The sequence below is a fragment of the Eretmochelys imbricata genome, chromosome 2 (genome assembly GCF_965152235.1).
Source record: "Eretmochelys imbricata isolate rEreImb1 chromosome 2, rEreImb1.hap1, whole genome shotgun sequence".
NCBI classification, from domain to species: Eukaryota; Metazoa; Chordata; order Testudines; family Cheloniidae; genus Eretmochelys; species Eretmochelys imbricata.
In genome coordinates, this window is record NC_135573.1 from 265,968,963 (window position 1) to 265,986,015 (window position 17,053).

The 17,053-nt window shown below is 46.4% G+C and overlaps 1 protein-coding gene across 2 annotated transcripts in view; it reads right to left on the reverse strand.

The window, feature by feature from the left end:
* Positions 1–654: 654 nt before the first annotated feature.
* Positions 655–17,053, reverse strand: part of ELP6 (elongator acetyltransferase complex subunit 6) — a 39,522-nt gene continuing 23,123 nt past the window's right edge. For both annotated transcript variants that reach the window (XM_077808518.1, XM_077808519.1), the window contains 4 exons: positions 6,822–6,949; positions 4,796–4,988; positions 2,138–2,284; positions 655–1,168 (listed from right to left, as the gene is read on the reverse strand). In XM_077808518.1, coding sequence (XP_077664644.1) covers positions 1,040–1,168; positions 2,138–2,284; positions 4,796–4,988; positions 6,822–6,949 — 597 coding nt within the window. In that variant the 3' untranslated portion in view covers positions 655–1,039. The remainder of the gene's footprint in view (positions 1,169–2,137; positions 2,285–4,795; positions 4,989–6,821; positions 6,950–17,053) is intronic.

Sequence of the window (17,053 nt, forward strand, 5' to 3'; positions counted from 1 at the left end):
TGGCTTCTGTGTGAGGAGAGATTAATAAGATTGGGACTTTTCAGCCTGGAAAAGAGACAACTGAGGGGAGATATGACAGAGGTCTATAAACTCATGACTGATACGGAGAAAGTAAATAGGGAAATGTTATTTACCCCTCATGACACAAGAACTAGGGGTCACTAAATGAAATTAATAGGCAGCAGGCTTAAACCAAACAAAAGGAAGTATTTCTTCACACAATGCACAATTAATCTGTGGAACTCTTTGCCAGAGGATGTTGTGAAGGCTAAGACTATAACAGGGTTCAAGAAAGAACTAGATACATTCAAGGAGGATAGGTCCATTAATGGCTATTAGCCAGGCTGGGCAGGGATGATGTCCCTAGCCTCTGTTTGCCAGAAGCTGGGAATAGACAACAGGGGATGGATCACTTGATGATGACCTGTTCTGTTCATTCGCTCTGGGGCACCTGGCATTGGCCACTATCAGAAGACAGGATACTGGCCTAGATGGATCTTTGGTCTGACCCAGTATGGCCGCTCTTATGTTTTTAAGCATTTCAGGGCAGGTAGTGTCTCTCACTATTTATATAGTGCCTAGCACAACGGAACTGCAATCTTGATGGACTAGGCCTACTTTTTTTTTCAAATAAATGAACAATAATAAGCTGTATCAGACTATCGAGATGGCAGCTGCCTGTTTGTTAGTTATACTTAAAATTCATTACATTTTGCTCTTCTTTGCAATTCGAACCCTTTGTATACTACAGTGGAATGCTGCTGGACAGTAAAGGGAGGGGAACTGATTCAGGCCCCAAACCTGCAATAAGCTCAGCTCAGGCAGATCCCTCCACCTGCACAGAGTTCCCTGCAGGACTGGGTTTTAAATGCTACTTAGTGCCAATGCAAATCCTGCTCACACCACATTTACTGGATTGGCCCTGGAAACTGCTGAAAAAATACCCAGGCTGTATTGCTGGCATCTCCTGTTTTTTCCCAGGTATCAAGCGCCACTTTCCCCTTGGCCTCAAGTCCTGCACTGAATTGTGCCTTGGAATTCACAACACAGCTACTGACATTCCCCTGGCAAAAAATGTGACATTCTTGTCCTGAATTTTATACTGGTAGATTCGGAAGAGATTCCTCTCTGCTTTCAGCTCGGATGACCCCTTCTGAATGATCTTTAACTGCAAAGGAAAGGGAAAGAGTGAGAAGCTGCTTCCTTGTGGCTGCAATCACAGCATCCTCCCTCCAAGGGAAAGGCCTGAGCAGGTGATGTGGTATTTGTGTTAAAATACCTTTAACATCCAGAACTGACCTGGCTGGAGGATTCGACACTGCCATTTTGGAAAGCCCTGTGCAGCCATCTTAACAAGCACTAAACCTCCTTCTTGGTGGCAGGCTTGGCAGAGAGGCCAGGCAGCAAATGGGCCCTCAAGACCGAAGTGCTCTCTCCCCCGCAGCGGGGATCCAGCCAGGTCATGGATGAGACTGACTGAATGGGAGTCTGGAGAAGCTTCTCCATATTTATAGCACACCCATCACCTTAGTGTCAGGGCACAAGCTTGCACTAGCGCAGCCTGTGTTGCAGCTGTTCTATGTAAAGAACTTCAGTCTCCAGGGCTGTCTGTCCAGTCCCTTTCATCAGCACTAGATTCACAAAAACATGGACTTCACTTCATACTTCTGCCATTTGCAAAGTCCACAGGCCAGATCCTAACCCTGCTCTGGCTGCTTTACGCCACTCTGCAGTGCTTTGTACCACTACACTGATTCCCCCAACATAGGGAGAAGCCCCAGGTGACCGAGAGCAGGAGCAGTGTCTCTCTGTCATCCCCACTGGAAGCCCCAGGAGGTGCGGCTGAGAAAAGGGAATGTAATTACAATGCCACAGTGCTCTAGCATCCTTGGCTGCTGGGGGCAGCAGGGAATAAGTTAGCCCTAAGGTTGCTCTGAATTATGCTGGGGTCAGACTGGTGCTTGCATCAGGAGCTACAAAGGGGGCTTAAAATCCCATTTGCACCTCACCCCCTGAACTGCATGAAACATACCCTGGCTGCACCTGAGGCTCTAGCCAGGCATTATTGGTGAATATAATAAGTTACCATGTCTCAGGACAGCAACGGGAGCAGGGAAAATGCTTTCACAAGATTTACCTGTCCATGAACATCTTTACAGAAGCCAGTAGCCAGCCCCTCTGCCCAAAGGATCAAGTTGCTCTGGTGACAGAGGGAATTCACGACCAGTTCATTCTCCTCATCTTCTGAATCATCACTGCTGTGCACTAGCACCACTATGTTCCCCTGGAACAGAAAGTGTCACACGGGAATTAATGACTCATTGACAATCAATTCTGGATTATGAGAGGAGATCAGAGACGTGGATTCACACAAACACATTGCTAACTAAGCTACTTCGCCACTTAGCTTCATGGTATCTGCGTCAATCTGGGTTCTCAATCAGAGCCAAGTGGGAGAATAACCAAGCTTATATATAACTCTCCAGTCTAAAAATACATCAAACCTTTGTTGCAAAACAGCCAAAGTTAGTTAAACTGATCTGTCTGGCCAAGCAGACATCTACTCTGTGAGCTATACCTTAAAGAACCATCTAATAGAGAACTAGCTGAAGGGGGCATTGCCTGGGGGATTATGTCCAATGTTTGATTTGGTGAAAGAAAAGAAACAAGTTTTATAAAATCCAAAACTAGTTCCATTAAAAATATATCATGAGAGTCTTTGTCTCAGCCCACTGAATATTTAAAGTCAAGTCAAATTCTGGCCCAAATTTAAAGTTTTCCAAAAGAAAAAAAACTACCTTGTACAGAAATAAAAATATTTCTATTATTTATTTATTTTTAAATTACTTTGCAAACAGTATTCCAAACAAGCAGACATTCACTGGCACCATTTTCATCCCAAACATTGTAGCATTAGCAGCCAGCAAGAGAATAAAAAGGTGATGCTGACTAGTCTATTTTTGTGATCCAAGCTATAGGAAATTGGGGGAGAAGGGGAAAGCACTGCATAGACAGTAAAAGGTGGATTTGGTATTTTAAGATTCTTTCAGCAGCAATACTCTCAGGAGTTACTTGTACACAAATAAGGAGAACTTCTGAAGTTGATTATATTCACACACACTCAAAAAACAGTATGCATGACTTGGGGTAACATTTCAGAACTGTGCAAGTAGTTGTTCCATTCCCATCCCAATCAATGGGAGTTATCCTGGAATTGACAGTGACAATTGTCCGTCATCTGGCACTTGCTAGGTTCACTAATAATTAAAAAGCCCTGCTAAACTGAGGGAGCAGTGGTGGATCTGAAGTCCAACAGACCACTAATAACCAGAACTAAAAATTAAGTCTGTTCTGAAAAGTCACTCGATATCAGACCATTAAAATCACCTTGTTCTGATTAATATCTTGCTTTCTCCCCCCACCACTTGAATTTTGCAGTGAACTGAGGAGCTATTTGCTCAAGAAACACTAGCTCTGGGAATCAATCTTTATACCCTTGATACCCAGTTTGAAAGTAATGTAGATACAGAAAATTCCATGCTGGCTAACAGCATGTGAGAGACCAGTTGTTGAAATTATATCTGAAGGGATCAGCACAGACGCTTTCAGGACTAGCCAAAGAATGGCTCTGGAGCAGTGATCAAAGATCCTGAATGTTCTGGTCCCTGGGAATACACTGTTAAAACTCTGCATTTTCCTTTGATGATACACTGGGTGTGTATATAAAAGGAGAGAAATTTGGACTATGCTCCAACTGCCTTTGGTGTTATAACTTCATTCTTAAACTATTAAATTCCTGATTGCAAGCTGTACATATTTTTCCCCAATTAAAGTGAAACAGTTTACTCCAGGGAAGCTGAGCCAGCTGTAACAGAACCAGCCCTTCTCCTTAGTGGGCACAGGGGGCAACGGTGCCGTTCGGTGATTACAAAGTTGACTTGTTTAAAAAGCAGTGGGTGTGGGTTTTTCTTTCCCCCAACCTCCATCCTCAAGTTTTCCTCTTTCACATTCTGCTCTCAACTGGCCCTTTCGCCTAGTGAATCCATTCTTTCCATCAGAAGACTACTATCCCTTTAAAAATCAGATGTATAGGAGTTTTTCCCCCTCCTCCCACTGTCTGGTCAGTGACAAAGCAGGGCTTCGTTTACTTGAGGGTCCTGCTGTGTCAAAAAACACCAAGGAGCTTCAGCACAGGACACCTCACTCCTGTCATAAGAGACAGATTACCAAATGAAGAGAATAGAAACTTCTCCTCCTTCCATCCAAGTAACTCAAAGATCTTTACAGCTGTTAATTTGTTACGCCTCAATATCCCTAGGAGGAAGAAGGGTTACTCATCACTTTACTGACTGACTACTGAAATGCAAACACCTCTGGGGTGGGACATGGCAAATGTTTAACAGCACACAGCAACACTACACCGCACTTTAGGACAGGATATGAACACTGTATCACATAGCTGCATCCTGGCACTTAAATACTACGGAGATGGGCACTCTGAAATATCTTTGTCTAGACTGAATTGAAACGGCGGAGGGAATTTGGGTAGATAGCAAGTAACTACCTGAGTTAGAATCTGGTCAGGATCCTAAAGGGGAAAGCCCCACCCACACAGGGAGCACCACAGGATCTTTAATGGCCACAAGAAGTCAGGAACCCTGCCCATCCCCACAGAGCACGGTGCCTGGTCACCCCTGCTCAGCAGCACTGACTCAGAGGGAAGAGCACCACCTAGCGAGCCAGGCCGTAAAGGCACTGAACTTTGAGAACACTACAAGGAGAGACGCAGCAGTACCTGTAACTGGGAACACACTGCAACTCTGCAGTAATGGATGAAATCCAAAACATCAACCGGCCTCACACCCAGGCTGAGCAGGACGCTGAGATCATCCACCAGCAACACGGGGCATTTCCAGGAATCGCTACCAGAGGCCATCAGGGATGTCCGGACAAACTCATACATGGTTTTCAGGTTGGAGCCATCTTCGCTGGAAAGAGGAACAGGAGATTCTCACTTGGCCTGGTCTCAACATGGTTTTTGTACTGCATTAGCTATAGCACAGAATCGCCGCAATGTAGGGCTAGAAGGGACCCTCCAGAGGTCATCAAATCTAGGCCCCTGCACTGAGGCAGGACCAAGTAAAGCTAGACCATCCTGTTCTTAAAAACCTCTAAGGGTGGGGATATTGGTCTAGAAGCAGATATGGGATATGTCAACAGTGGAGCTGGAATTTCCATCTCAGGTAGACACACCCACAATAAAAACACCAGTGATGCTGCAGCTGAATGGGTGGTGAGAAGGGCTAGCCACCCTGAGTACATGCCCAGAATTTCAGATGGGATTGTACTTGGGGTGGATAGCCCATCCCGCTGCCAGTGCAACCTCCGCTCCACTACTTTTAGCGTGCTCGCTCAGTCACAGCTAGTGCGGGTCAGTCTACCTGTGCTGGAAGTTACATCTCCAGCTCCGCTGTAGACACGGCCACAGTTACAGCAGTTCAGCCTGTCTAATGTGGATGCAGTTATACCTGCATAAATGTGCTTTGCACTGATACATGCACCTTTATACAGCTATAACTAGGGCCCTACCAAATTCAAGGCCGTGAAAAATGCGTCATGGACCGTGAAATCTGGTCTCCCCCTGTGAAATCGGGTCTTTTGTGTACTTTTACCCTATACTATACAGATTTCACACGGGGAGACCAGCATTTCTCAAACTGGGGTCCCGACCCAAAAAGGGTTGGGGGGGGTTCACAGTATTGCCACCCGTACCTCTGCACTGCTTTCAGAGCTGGGTGGCCGGAGTGCAGTGCCTGCTGGCCCGGCGCCCAGCTCTGAAGGCAGCGCCCCACAGGTAGCAGGGCAGCAATAGCCTACCATGCCACCCTTACTTCTGCACTGCTGCCTTCAGAGTTGGGTCAGGACTCTACAGTGACAACACCATGACATTTCAGATTCCAATATCTGAAATCATGACATTTATGATTTTTAAAATCCTCTGACCCTGAAATTGGCCAAAATGGACTGTGAATTTGGTAGGGCCCTAGCTATAACTGTACCCACGCTAGTCGGGGGTCCCACTGCCGTAATTTTGTCTGCTTCTAAATTAATATAATGGGACAAATGCAGTGTGTCGTCAAGTGTCTACAGAAACCGACCTTTGGAGTTATACATCAGAAACTGTAATAGCAGATCCCTACTGCAAGGCTCTGCCCTTAGCTGCCCTGGTGGCTTATACAGCTGAGCTTCAGATAGGAGGAAGATTCCCCACTAATTAGCTCGTTAGTCTCAGTAATTCACTATGCACTTTTACAGCTCACTGACAGACTAGAGAGTGCAAGGAAGGCAGGAACAGAGGAGAGGATGCTCTCCCTTAGTCCTCAGTGGAGGGAGGGATGGAGCACAGTCCCTCTCTCAGCAGCCAGAAGAGAGGGGGGAAGGGATAATCTTAGCAGTGTGGGTATTTCAGGGTTTGGATTTATTTCCATTTGCAAGTGTGAATTTAATGCCAGTGAGAATTGCTGGACTGGCAGCCCATGAGACTAACTCATTCTATTTAGCCACACACCAGGTACGGCCTGGACAGCTGCAGGGCAAATTTAACACACCCACTGCCCAGCTACTGTTGTCTCTGCCCTGCGGGGGGGTTCAGTCCCAATCCTTCACCTCACTGCTGCAGGGTGAGGCCAGTTAGTGCTAGTTTGTGATGCAGACAGTGGCATACCAGGAACTAGATTGAGAGTTCAGCATCACAAGAGGTGGCAACATTTCTAATCCCAAGAGTTACTGGCTGTACCTCTTCCAAAGCACCAGAGCATTACCTTATAAACTGAAGGGGATTGGGCTGCCCCACACGCTGCTCCTCACCAAACAAGATGTCAAAGCAGGATTTCAGGCCTTCCAAGAACACAAGCTGTCCCCGCTCTTTTGCTGCGGTCAGACTGACTCCCTGGAGGAGGGGGAAATATCATCTTACACAAGTAAACAGCTGCAGAAGAATGATGCCAGCGGAGTCCCAAGTGGATCTGTGGCCTATTTTGATAAAGTCTCATCTAAACATGCTAATAAAGCCAATACCCAGCTGGATCTTGCACAGCCACTCAGTCAGACAATTCTGTTTCACACACCGCTGGACATTTAGCTTCCCATGTTTTCAGCAAACAGTCCCAAAGAACAGTCAGGAATAGTAACACCCAGACACTGAACCCTTCTGTGGCTTTTCAAGTTCACAGACCCTTAAAAACACACTAATTAAATGGGTCCTCACATCACCCCAGGGAACGAGGTGGTATCATTGTTATCTTACAGCTGGGGATGCCAGAGAAGTGAAATGACTTGCCCAAAGCTAGAGTGTGTGTGTAAAAGCCCAGATTAGAATCTAGGCATGTCTGGCTCCCCATCCTGTGGTGAGACAGGCTCTCCTTCTGGACTGTCTACTGCTTCACATATAAGAACACTTGCTCTTTGTACCTCTCCTTTGGCAACAGAAGGATCAGGGCATTTTAGCACTAGCTCTCTGTGAACCCAGCCTTACTAGATCTTGTATCAAGCAGTCTCTGAACTTCCCAAGGCAGAGTCTGGGATGGGAAGAAAGGAGGAATGACTGAGAAGGTCACAGAACTCTCCTCTACACCCAGCGCTCAGTAACTGTCCCCTCAGCCAGATGTGCACCACGCAAACCCTCCACTCAGTCAGGGCTCCAGAGACAAGCCAGTAAACCTTGAAGGGAGGCAGCCATTGTATGCAGTAACAAGGTTATGGAATGTCGATCTTTTGGGCTATCTCAGGGCTTCTACAGCACCCAGCAGCATGGTATCCAAGAGCTGATATTGTACTTTTCCACGTTTGAGCTAACCATTTCCCCCAGGTGCTCTGCTGTGAACAGTTCACTCATCTGGCCTCCAAGGACGGTGGAGGACTTATGATTGCCACTTTCTTAAAAAAAATTTTTAGCCATCACTGTGGCAACAACAGTCACTTGGCAACATTAATTCGTCCAATGTAGCTACCACCCACAAGCAAGGTGTGCCTGCAGTTACGGAGAGCACTGTAACCAGGCCAACCCAGTAGCTGGGCAATTTATAGGAAGTTAAAACACCTCAGAGATTACTCTGCTATTCCCTGCCCTGGCAGGGTTCCTACCCAGTCCTGTGCTTTACCACCCAACCCCTGCCTCAAACACTTTGGGATTCTTGGCAGCCGCTAAGAGGAATTATTATTACAATTAAGTCTCCATTACATGGGTTCCCAGGTACAACACTTTATGTTACTTCAGTTGTAATATTTCTTCTCCAGCACCTTCCAAGAATCTCAAAGTGCTTGGCAAACATTGATTATTTGGCATCACAACAACCTGTGTTAAATATATCCCCATTTTACCATGAGGAAACTGAGGCAGCAGAGACCAAACTGACCTCAGGTGTAACTCTATTGGTTTCATGGGACTTCTATATCAGAAGTGAATTTGGTCCAGACCCTGATTTTCAGGTGTGCAGAGCACCTGCGGTTCCCACGGACATCAACTGGGGTTACAAAAAGCCCCGCACTTTTCAAAGTCAGGCCTCAGGTGACTTGCCCACGAAGTCAAAGTCAACACCAGAGCCAGGACAAAGGTCCCAGTCTCCTGAGTCCCAGTCCATTGTTTAACCACTAGAACATCCCCCTTCCCTTTATCAATATGGCTCTCTTTTGTTGAGTACATTGTAGCTGCCTGGCATATTCATCTCTGGTTCACTCTGTTTTGGGGGGAAATCCAGCACTTGTTACATTCATAATCAACCAAAGCTACTGCAGTAACACATGTTCTTCTATCATCTTGTTTCAGGAGCACCTGTTCTAGCCATAAGATTTTTAAGCACTGATCTGACTATACTTTTGAAATGAAGGTTGCTCCACGAGGGAGTGAGAGGAAAATTAGTGCAGACAGTTTTTCAGTGTTTTGGCTCATTAGAAATTGGGTTGCTAATCAGTACAATAGGCAGCTAGAGGAGAGAGGATAAGATAGAAAGTTTACCGAAGGGTGCAGCAAGCCTTGTTTCAATATGGTATTGCTCAATACTCACAACTGGCAAGCCAGGCTAGGATTGGTTCATTCTTGAATGCTAGGAGAGAGATACACCAGTAGGTCTGGCATATGTTGACAGTAACAATGGTAACTGTAACGTAGTGAGAAAGATTGCTTCTTTTCTTAGATGAGTTGCTAAGTGTGTATATCTGCCTGAGAGAATTGCTGAAATCCTCTGAGGCAGGATTCCCAGGAGAGATGGGATCCAGAGACAGACATTAATTTGTGAAGTTTCTAGTGTGAACAGTAGGGAGAAGGGTAAAAATAGCTATGTTCCTACACCCTTAGTTAACTGCTTAATAAGCATTATACATCATCTGAACCTCACAACACTCCTAGGAAGCTATCCTCATTTAACACATGGGGAAACAGAGAGACGCAGTGATTTGCCCAAGGTTATGCAGCAAGGTCAGTGGCCGAGCCAGGGATAGTCTCCTGATTTCTAGCACCATGCTACATCTACACCCTCCCTTATTAGGTCATCAAAATTTAGGCAGCAACATGGTAGATTTCAGCTTTTTTCGCTTTCTTATTTGGAAAAGCTAATGTGAGTGTCTGGTCTGTAAGAGATGTTCACTACAAGTGACTAGTTCCAGCTGTTTTGGAAGCTTGGCATTTTCCCAAAAGACCTTATCACAGATGGCAGCGGTGGGAGAGAATAGACAAGGTTTCGCCAGATAAGGAGGAGGTCATTTCCAGGAAGGCTAACCTTGCATTCTCTTCTTTGTGGATGCACTCCTTCAGAGCTTATCAGCTGCCACATGTCCACTGCTAGTAATATGAGAGACAGATCTGCACAGCTTCCTTTCCCAGCTGAAATGCTGGGGAGAGAATGTCATTCATCAACGCTGATGCCAGACAAGGACTGTACAAGGCAATATAGAAAATGTGGCTTTGGTGCAACATTTTCCATCACTGCCAGTTGACAGGGTTGGAAATTTTGACAAATACCTTAATCTAGTGAAGGCTACTGGGGGTGTCTGATAAGTAGCAGATTCAGATTAATGTTTTTCCTTGCATTAAATCAACCCTGACTCTGCCATTCATTAAGACAAGCTAATCTTCCTGTGCAAATTTCTGGAAAGAAATCATTCAAACCCATGGCTAGAATCTAGGCTGTGATTTTGCAATCAGTCGAAGGGAAGGGGCTCTTTGTTTAAAGAACAGGATTGTTCTTTTCAGCGTGGCCCTTTCATTTTCAGCACAGCCACACTGTGCAGGGTTGACCAACAAAATGTTTCAGTTTGTATCATAAGAATGGCCATACTGGGTCAGACCAATGTTCCATCTAGACCAGTATCCTGTCTTCCAGTAGAGGCCATCTCACACATGCTTCATCTAAGCCTCACTGTCCTCTCACTTTTCACATTCTCCCAGGAGAGACAGATCACAGCAACCCTCATTAGTAGCACACACACACAGGCTGGCACACAGCTGCAGATTTCCTCATTTTGGCTGGAAATCACTCCTTGTCACACCCACCACGGGGCCTGCAGTTTCCACCAGAGGCTGATTTGGACTCAAAAAGTGTGGAAATCGAGCTTGCAGGTGATAGTTACCGACTAGAATCCTGCCAAGAAAACAGGGTGGGAATGGAAATCTTACTGAAGCCTATTATGCACCTACGAAGTCACATCAGGGAAAAACCAATTTCCAGGCGAAAAACCCCCCAAACATTCTATTACATGACAGATAGAAACAACCAAAAAACCTACGTTAAACGTAGTTAGTTGCCACCCACTTGATAAATTGCTGAGCTGTGTTAAAAAAACCCTGAATGATCATATGCTGATTAGTCCAATGTCAATCCTGGGTAAAAGAATGGAATGGTTAATTTGGGATGCTATCGACAAAGAATTGGAGGGCGGAGGCTAAAAATACAATTAATGCCAGTCAGCTTAGTTTCATGGAAGGTAGGTCTTATTAAACAAACATAGGGGAGTGACAGGTCTGGTTGATAGAAGCAACAGTGTGGATATAGTATGCTTGGATTTTGCCAAGGCTTGATTTAGTTACCACATGACACATTTTGATTTTAAAAAAAGTAGGGCCCATATTACGTATCAAATGGATTTAAGAACTGGGTCACTGACAGATCTCAAAATGTACTTGCTATCTGGAGATATCAATGACAAGAACTGTTTTTAGCAGGGTCTCCAGGGATCGGCTCGTGGGCCAATACTATTTAATATTTTTACCAATGATTAGACAGTGTTATCAAATCTTTACTGGTAAAGTTTGCAGATGACACAGATTGTTAGGGTAGCAAATAACGAGGAGGACAGGTTTACTGTTACAGAGTGATCCAAATTGCCTAGTTAAGAGGTCACAATCCAACAAAATGCATTTTAATACAGCCAAATACAAAGTAGTACACCTGAGAACAAAGACTGCAGGTTCTATCTACAGGAAGGGAGACTCTGTCCAGGTCTACACTACAAATTGTGGTCAATGCAAGTATTGTCAGGATACAGCCGCCACAGTTAGTATATTGCTCAAATATGTACATACTTGGCTCCTTGCATCAACACAGCACGTACTCACCAGGAGTGCCTGTGTCAATGTACATGCTGGTGCACCATGGGTAGGTATCCCATGTGCAATTCGTTATCATGTGCCGCACTGTCTTTTGGGATATTTTTGCAATGCACCATGCGGCAGAAACGAGTTGCACAGGGATGACTGGGAGCTCGGGGTCAAGCTCTCACCATGCAACTTTCTCCATCCCATATTACTATTCATATCCCATAATTTTAGTGCCTTTTTTCTCAAGTCCCACAGACCCACGTGGAACCTCTTGCTGTCTGTCATCTCTGACAGAAGCATGGTGCCTACACAGCTCTATCCTGTTGTCACGAGCATTGCAAACACAGTTGAATGATCTTCCGGTATTTGCAGAGCTGCAAGAACTGCAGCCACAGGGAAAGTGACAATTTTTTTGGAGGACAGATTGCTGTAAGACATAGCAAAAACCAATTCAAGATTGCTGGAGGCATTCACAGAGCAGCTGCACAGAGTGGAGTGCCACTTTTGGGCCCGAGAAACGAGTACTCACTGGTGGGATTGCATCATAATGCAGGCTTGGGATGTCAAGCAGTTGCTGCAGAACTTTCAGAGGCGCAAGGCCACATTTCTGGACCTGCATGCTGAGCTTGCCCCAGCCCTCCAGTGCAGGGAGACCAGAATGAGAACTGCGCTGACAGTGGAGAAGCAAGTGGCAATCACACTGTGGAAGGTAGCAAAGCCAGATTGCTACCAGTCAGTGGGAAATCATTTGGAAGTTGGAAAATCCACCATGGGGGCCATTGTCATAGAAGTGTGTGGGCCAGTCATCATCTCCTGCTATGCAGGACTGACTCCTGGCAACATGCAGGACATAGTGGATGGATCTGCAGCAATGGCATTCCCGAACTGCAGTGGCGTACTAGGTGGCATGTAGATGCCTATTTTGGCACCAGCACATCTTTCCCACAGAGTACACCAACTGAAAGGCCTGCTTTTCTCTGGTTATGCAACTGCTGCTGGATCACCAGGGAGCTTCACTGACATCAAAGTTGGCTGGTCAGGGGAGGTGCATGATGCTCTCATTTTTAAAAGTATATGACTGTTCAGAAAGATGCAAGCAGGGACATTCATTCCCAAGCAGCAGATTTCCATTAGCGATGTTGAAATGCCAGCAGTGATACCGGGGGACTCAGCCTACCCCTTGCTCCCCTGGCTCATGAAGCCATACACCGGCCACCTCGACAGCACCAAGGAAAGATTCAACTACCAGTTCAGCAGGTGCAGAATGATGGCTGAATGTGTTTTTCCTCGATAGAAGGGATGCTGGTGTTGTTTACTCACAAGATTGGATCTCAGTGAAAAAAAAAACATCCCATTGTTTACAGCTGTCTGCTGTGTCCTACATAATATCTGTGAGACAAAGGGGAAAAGCTGCCACCAGCGTGGAGGTGGAGTGGCTGTCTGCTGAGTTTGAACAGCCAGACACAAGGACTATTAGAAGTACTAATAGTTCCAAGGTGGAGCTATGCAGCTGAGGGAAGCCTTGAAATACCACTTCAACAGTCAGCCACAGTAATGTGGTGTGCTAGATAATGCTCAACCTGGCCCTGAAATTTTGGGGCCTGTTAGGGACTGTGTGCACTGAGCACCCCATCTATGAATATAACACTGTCACTGCACCTATTCATTGTGCACTGCTTGCTGTACATTTATCATTATTACACTGTGTATGTCACAGATCCTATGAGTTCTATCACACTGGACAACAACAAATGTGTGCTTTCACTTCTGCTCGGCATCCTACAGTTTATGTTATGAAGTAATAAAGATGAGTTATTTTTCAAAAAATAGAATTTTATTGAATAATGAAACCAGTGCAAAAAACATCTGTGTAATTAAAAGCAAATAAAAAATGTTTGAAACAAATTAACAGGACAGAATTTAACAAGAGGAAAGAACATTCGTGTCCATTTCAGACAATTTTGGCGACACATATAGCACCCATGGCTCTCACAGGTCAGTTTATGTGAAGCTGTCCTTATGGTCCCCCTGTGTGGCATGGAAGGGATGCCGCCCCTGATGTCATGAAGAAATTTCAGGGGGGGGCGGAAAAGGAAATGCTACAATTGAGTTTTCCATTGACTGCAAAGAGAAGTGAGCCCCTGCTTTCTGAACCACCTGCTGGTCAACAAGAGTCTGCAGCATCTGTGTTTACTGCTGAAGAAGCCCTATCATGTCCAGGTACATCTCCCTCTCCTTTTCCTTCTGGGGCTTTCTCCCGTCAACTTTCTTTCTTTCTCCATAGTGTCTATAACATTCATCCTCCGTGCCATGTGCTCACGGTCTGATGCAGCACTTGCTTGCAGGATCTTACTGAACATCTCCCAAGTCCTCTTCTTTCCCCTCCTTGTCATGGTCAGGCATTCCACGGCCGTGGAGGTGGCACCCCCTCAAGGCCACAACGTCAGCAGCTATAGATAAAGCAGGCAGAAGAATCATATTTATAGTCACAGCAGAAAGCGAAAGTTAAGTTTCTGAACTGCCTTGCCTTGCTCCCCTAAAGTTTTAAACGAGACATGCTTATTGACACTACAGCTTTGGAGCACCTAAGCACAGCACTGTGATTTTAGTCAATTTCTCCTTCCTGAGGGTAACAAAGGCTCAGAGAACACAGCTGCTGATGGTGTCCTGAAGCCCCCACAGGCCCACAGGCCACTAGCCTGCTTACTGCAACGGTGCTTGCTGAAGTCTTCACGGAGTGGCGTGGGAAAGTGTCCTACCACAGCGGAAGAAACAAGGCTGCCATCCCTTCGGGAGAGGAGCAGAATACCTCCATAAAAGTTTCATTGCGATCTCTCAGGAGGATTCAAGGGACATCCCTGTGCACATAAACAAACTGTTCCACATGTCCTTCCCCCGGCCTAACACTGCTGGGCAACCAAATGCAGAAAATTCTTCTTCTATTTGTTGTACTGCTACCTCTTTAACTAGGAACAAATTAAATAAAAGTTGAACCCTGTGTTCTGGTAAGTTGGGGTCAGGAGCCAACTGTACATTTAAACACTGTAATGGACAATGCATTCACACACTTACCCAAGGTTCCTTCCCTTGCATCGGGCTCGCCCGCTGGGACTGGCTAGACTGTGGTGGAGTCTCAAACAGATCCTGGCTCACAGCATAGTTGGATCTCCTGGTCACATGTTCCCCCATCCTCTTCCTCCTCCTCGCTGTTCACAGCAGGGCTCTGCCTGTCAGGCTCCTCAGAGGAATCCATGGCACTCTGCGGGGTGTTGATGGGGTCTGCACCAAGTATGGCATGCAACTCGTCAGAAAACCAGGTGGTCTGTGGCTCAGCACCAGATCGACTGTTGGCTTCCCTGACTTCCTGGTCAGCCGCGTAGCCAGCTGGAGGGAACGGGGAGCGATCCAAAAAAAGGCACCACCTGCTGCGACGCTTTTACTCACCCGGCGGCGCTCTGGCAGCCGGCCCTCACTCACTCTGGGTGTCTTCAGCCACCGAGGTGCCGCCGAAGACCGGGAGTGCCGCCTGGTGAGTAAAAGCGCCGCAGCGGCTGCCGCCTTTTCTTTTGATCGCTCCCCCTGTTCCCTCAACGGGGAAAATTTAAAAGGCGCCAAGACATTGACAAGGCGCCACTTGTGCTCAGTGGGGGAGCGGCCGCTGCCCCCCTAGCTACGCTACTGCTCCTGGTACGCCTGCTGCAGTTCCTTTGCTTTCACATGGCACTGCTGCTGAGCCCTGTCATACCCCTTCACCTGCCTCCCCCATGCAATCTGCGCATAGATGTCCATGTTTCTACAAAAAGAAAAGGAGGACTTGGGGCACCTTAGAGACTAACCAATTTATTTGAGCATAAGCTTTCGTGAGCTACAGTTCACTTCATCGGATGTAGCTCACGAAAGCTTATGCTCAAATAAATTGGTTAGTCTCTAAGGTGCCATAAGTCCTCCTGTTCTTTTTGCGAATACAGACTAACACAGCTGCTACTCTGAAACATGTTTCTACAACTGCTCCATACTCGCACCTGCACAGCCTCTTCTCCTCACACGCCTAGGAGATCCCACACCTCCTGTCTTCTCGAGACCGGAGCATGGCTACAGCCTGTAACCGGCATGGCTGGCCGGGCAATTGCACACAAACAAGGAAGAGCTGCTAGCTATGCTCACCAAGCTGGGCAATCAGAAAAAGGCATTTCAAAAATTCACAGAGTTTTTAAATGGGAAGAGAGAGGGCTCCTGGTGTCTGTGACCTCTGGGCCGTGGAGTTCACAATTGTGACCAGAGCAGTCACTGTCTGACATTGTGGAACAGCTGTGAGAGGACCGTTACGGTCAACATAGGTCATGAAGTGTCTACACTCCCACTGCGTCGACCATAGCTCTGTGCCATTCAGGGAGGTGGTTTTACTGGGCACTTACGCTGACAGGAGACAAATTTGAGTCGATGCAAGGCAACATGTCGACCTAACTTTGTAGTGTGGACTACGCCTCTCTCTTGGGAAGCAGTGACTTCAAGAAGGACTTAGGGATTATCATAGATAATCACCTCAACATGAACTCTCTGTGCAAGGCTGGGGCAAAAAGGGCTAATGCAATCCCTGGATGTGTAAGAAGGGAAATATCAAGTAGAGGAAGAGACATGATCTTGACTCTGTACACTACATTAGTAAAACTGCTACTAGGATACTGTGTCAAGTTCTGGTGTCCACGCTTCAAGAAGGAGGGCCACAAAAATTATCCGGGGACTGGAAAACAAGCCCTACAGTGTAAGGCTTAAGGAGCTCAACTTATTCAGCTTATCAAAGAGAAGGCTGAGAGGTGACATGATCACTGTGTACAGGTACTGACACATGGACAAGAGAGCTGACGGTGGGGGGCTTTCCAACCTTGCTAAAGAAGGCATAGCAAGGTCCAGTGTCTGAACGTTGAAGTTGGACAAATTCAACCTTGTAATAAGATGCAGTTTCCTAGCAGGGAGGGTGATTAGACACTGAAACAGCTTACCAGGGGAGGTGGTGGAGTCCCCATTGCTTGGAGCCTTTAAGATTAAAAAGCTTTCTAAAAGATACTCTTTACTCTAGCTTCTTGGAGAAATTCTAAGTGGGGAGGGAGGCCCTCAAGCTGAATGGTCATGAGGGTTCTTTCTGGCTTTGGAATCTATGAATCCTCCTGTTCACTGCCTTCCTTCATGGGCCACGGGGAGAACAGAATTGCCTGCATTGCCCTTAACATGCTCATAATGTTTGCAGCTCTGCTTAAAGACCATGGCTTCATCCTGCAGGGATCAGGAAAGAAGGTTTTTTCCTGAAGCACAATTAGCCAGCTGTATTCTGGGTTTGTTTCTCTTCACCTTCCTCAGAAGCATGAGAGATTGGCCAGAGCTGGAGATGGGAGACTGGACAGGGTGGACCAGAGCTCTGATTTGGTACAGAGAATCCTCTGTCTAGATGCCTAGCTGGCATGTCGT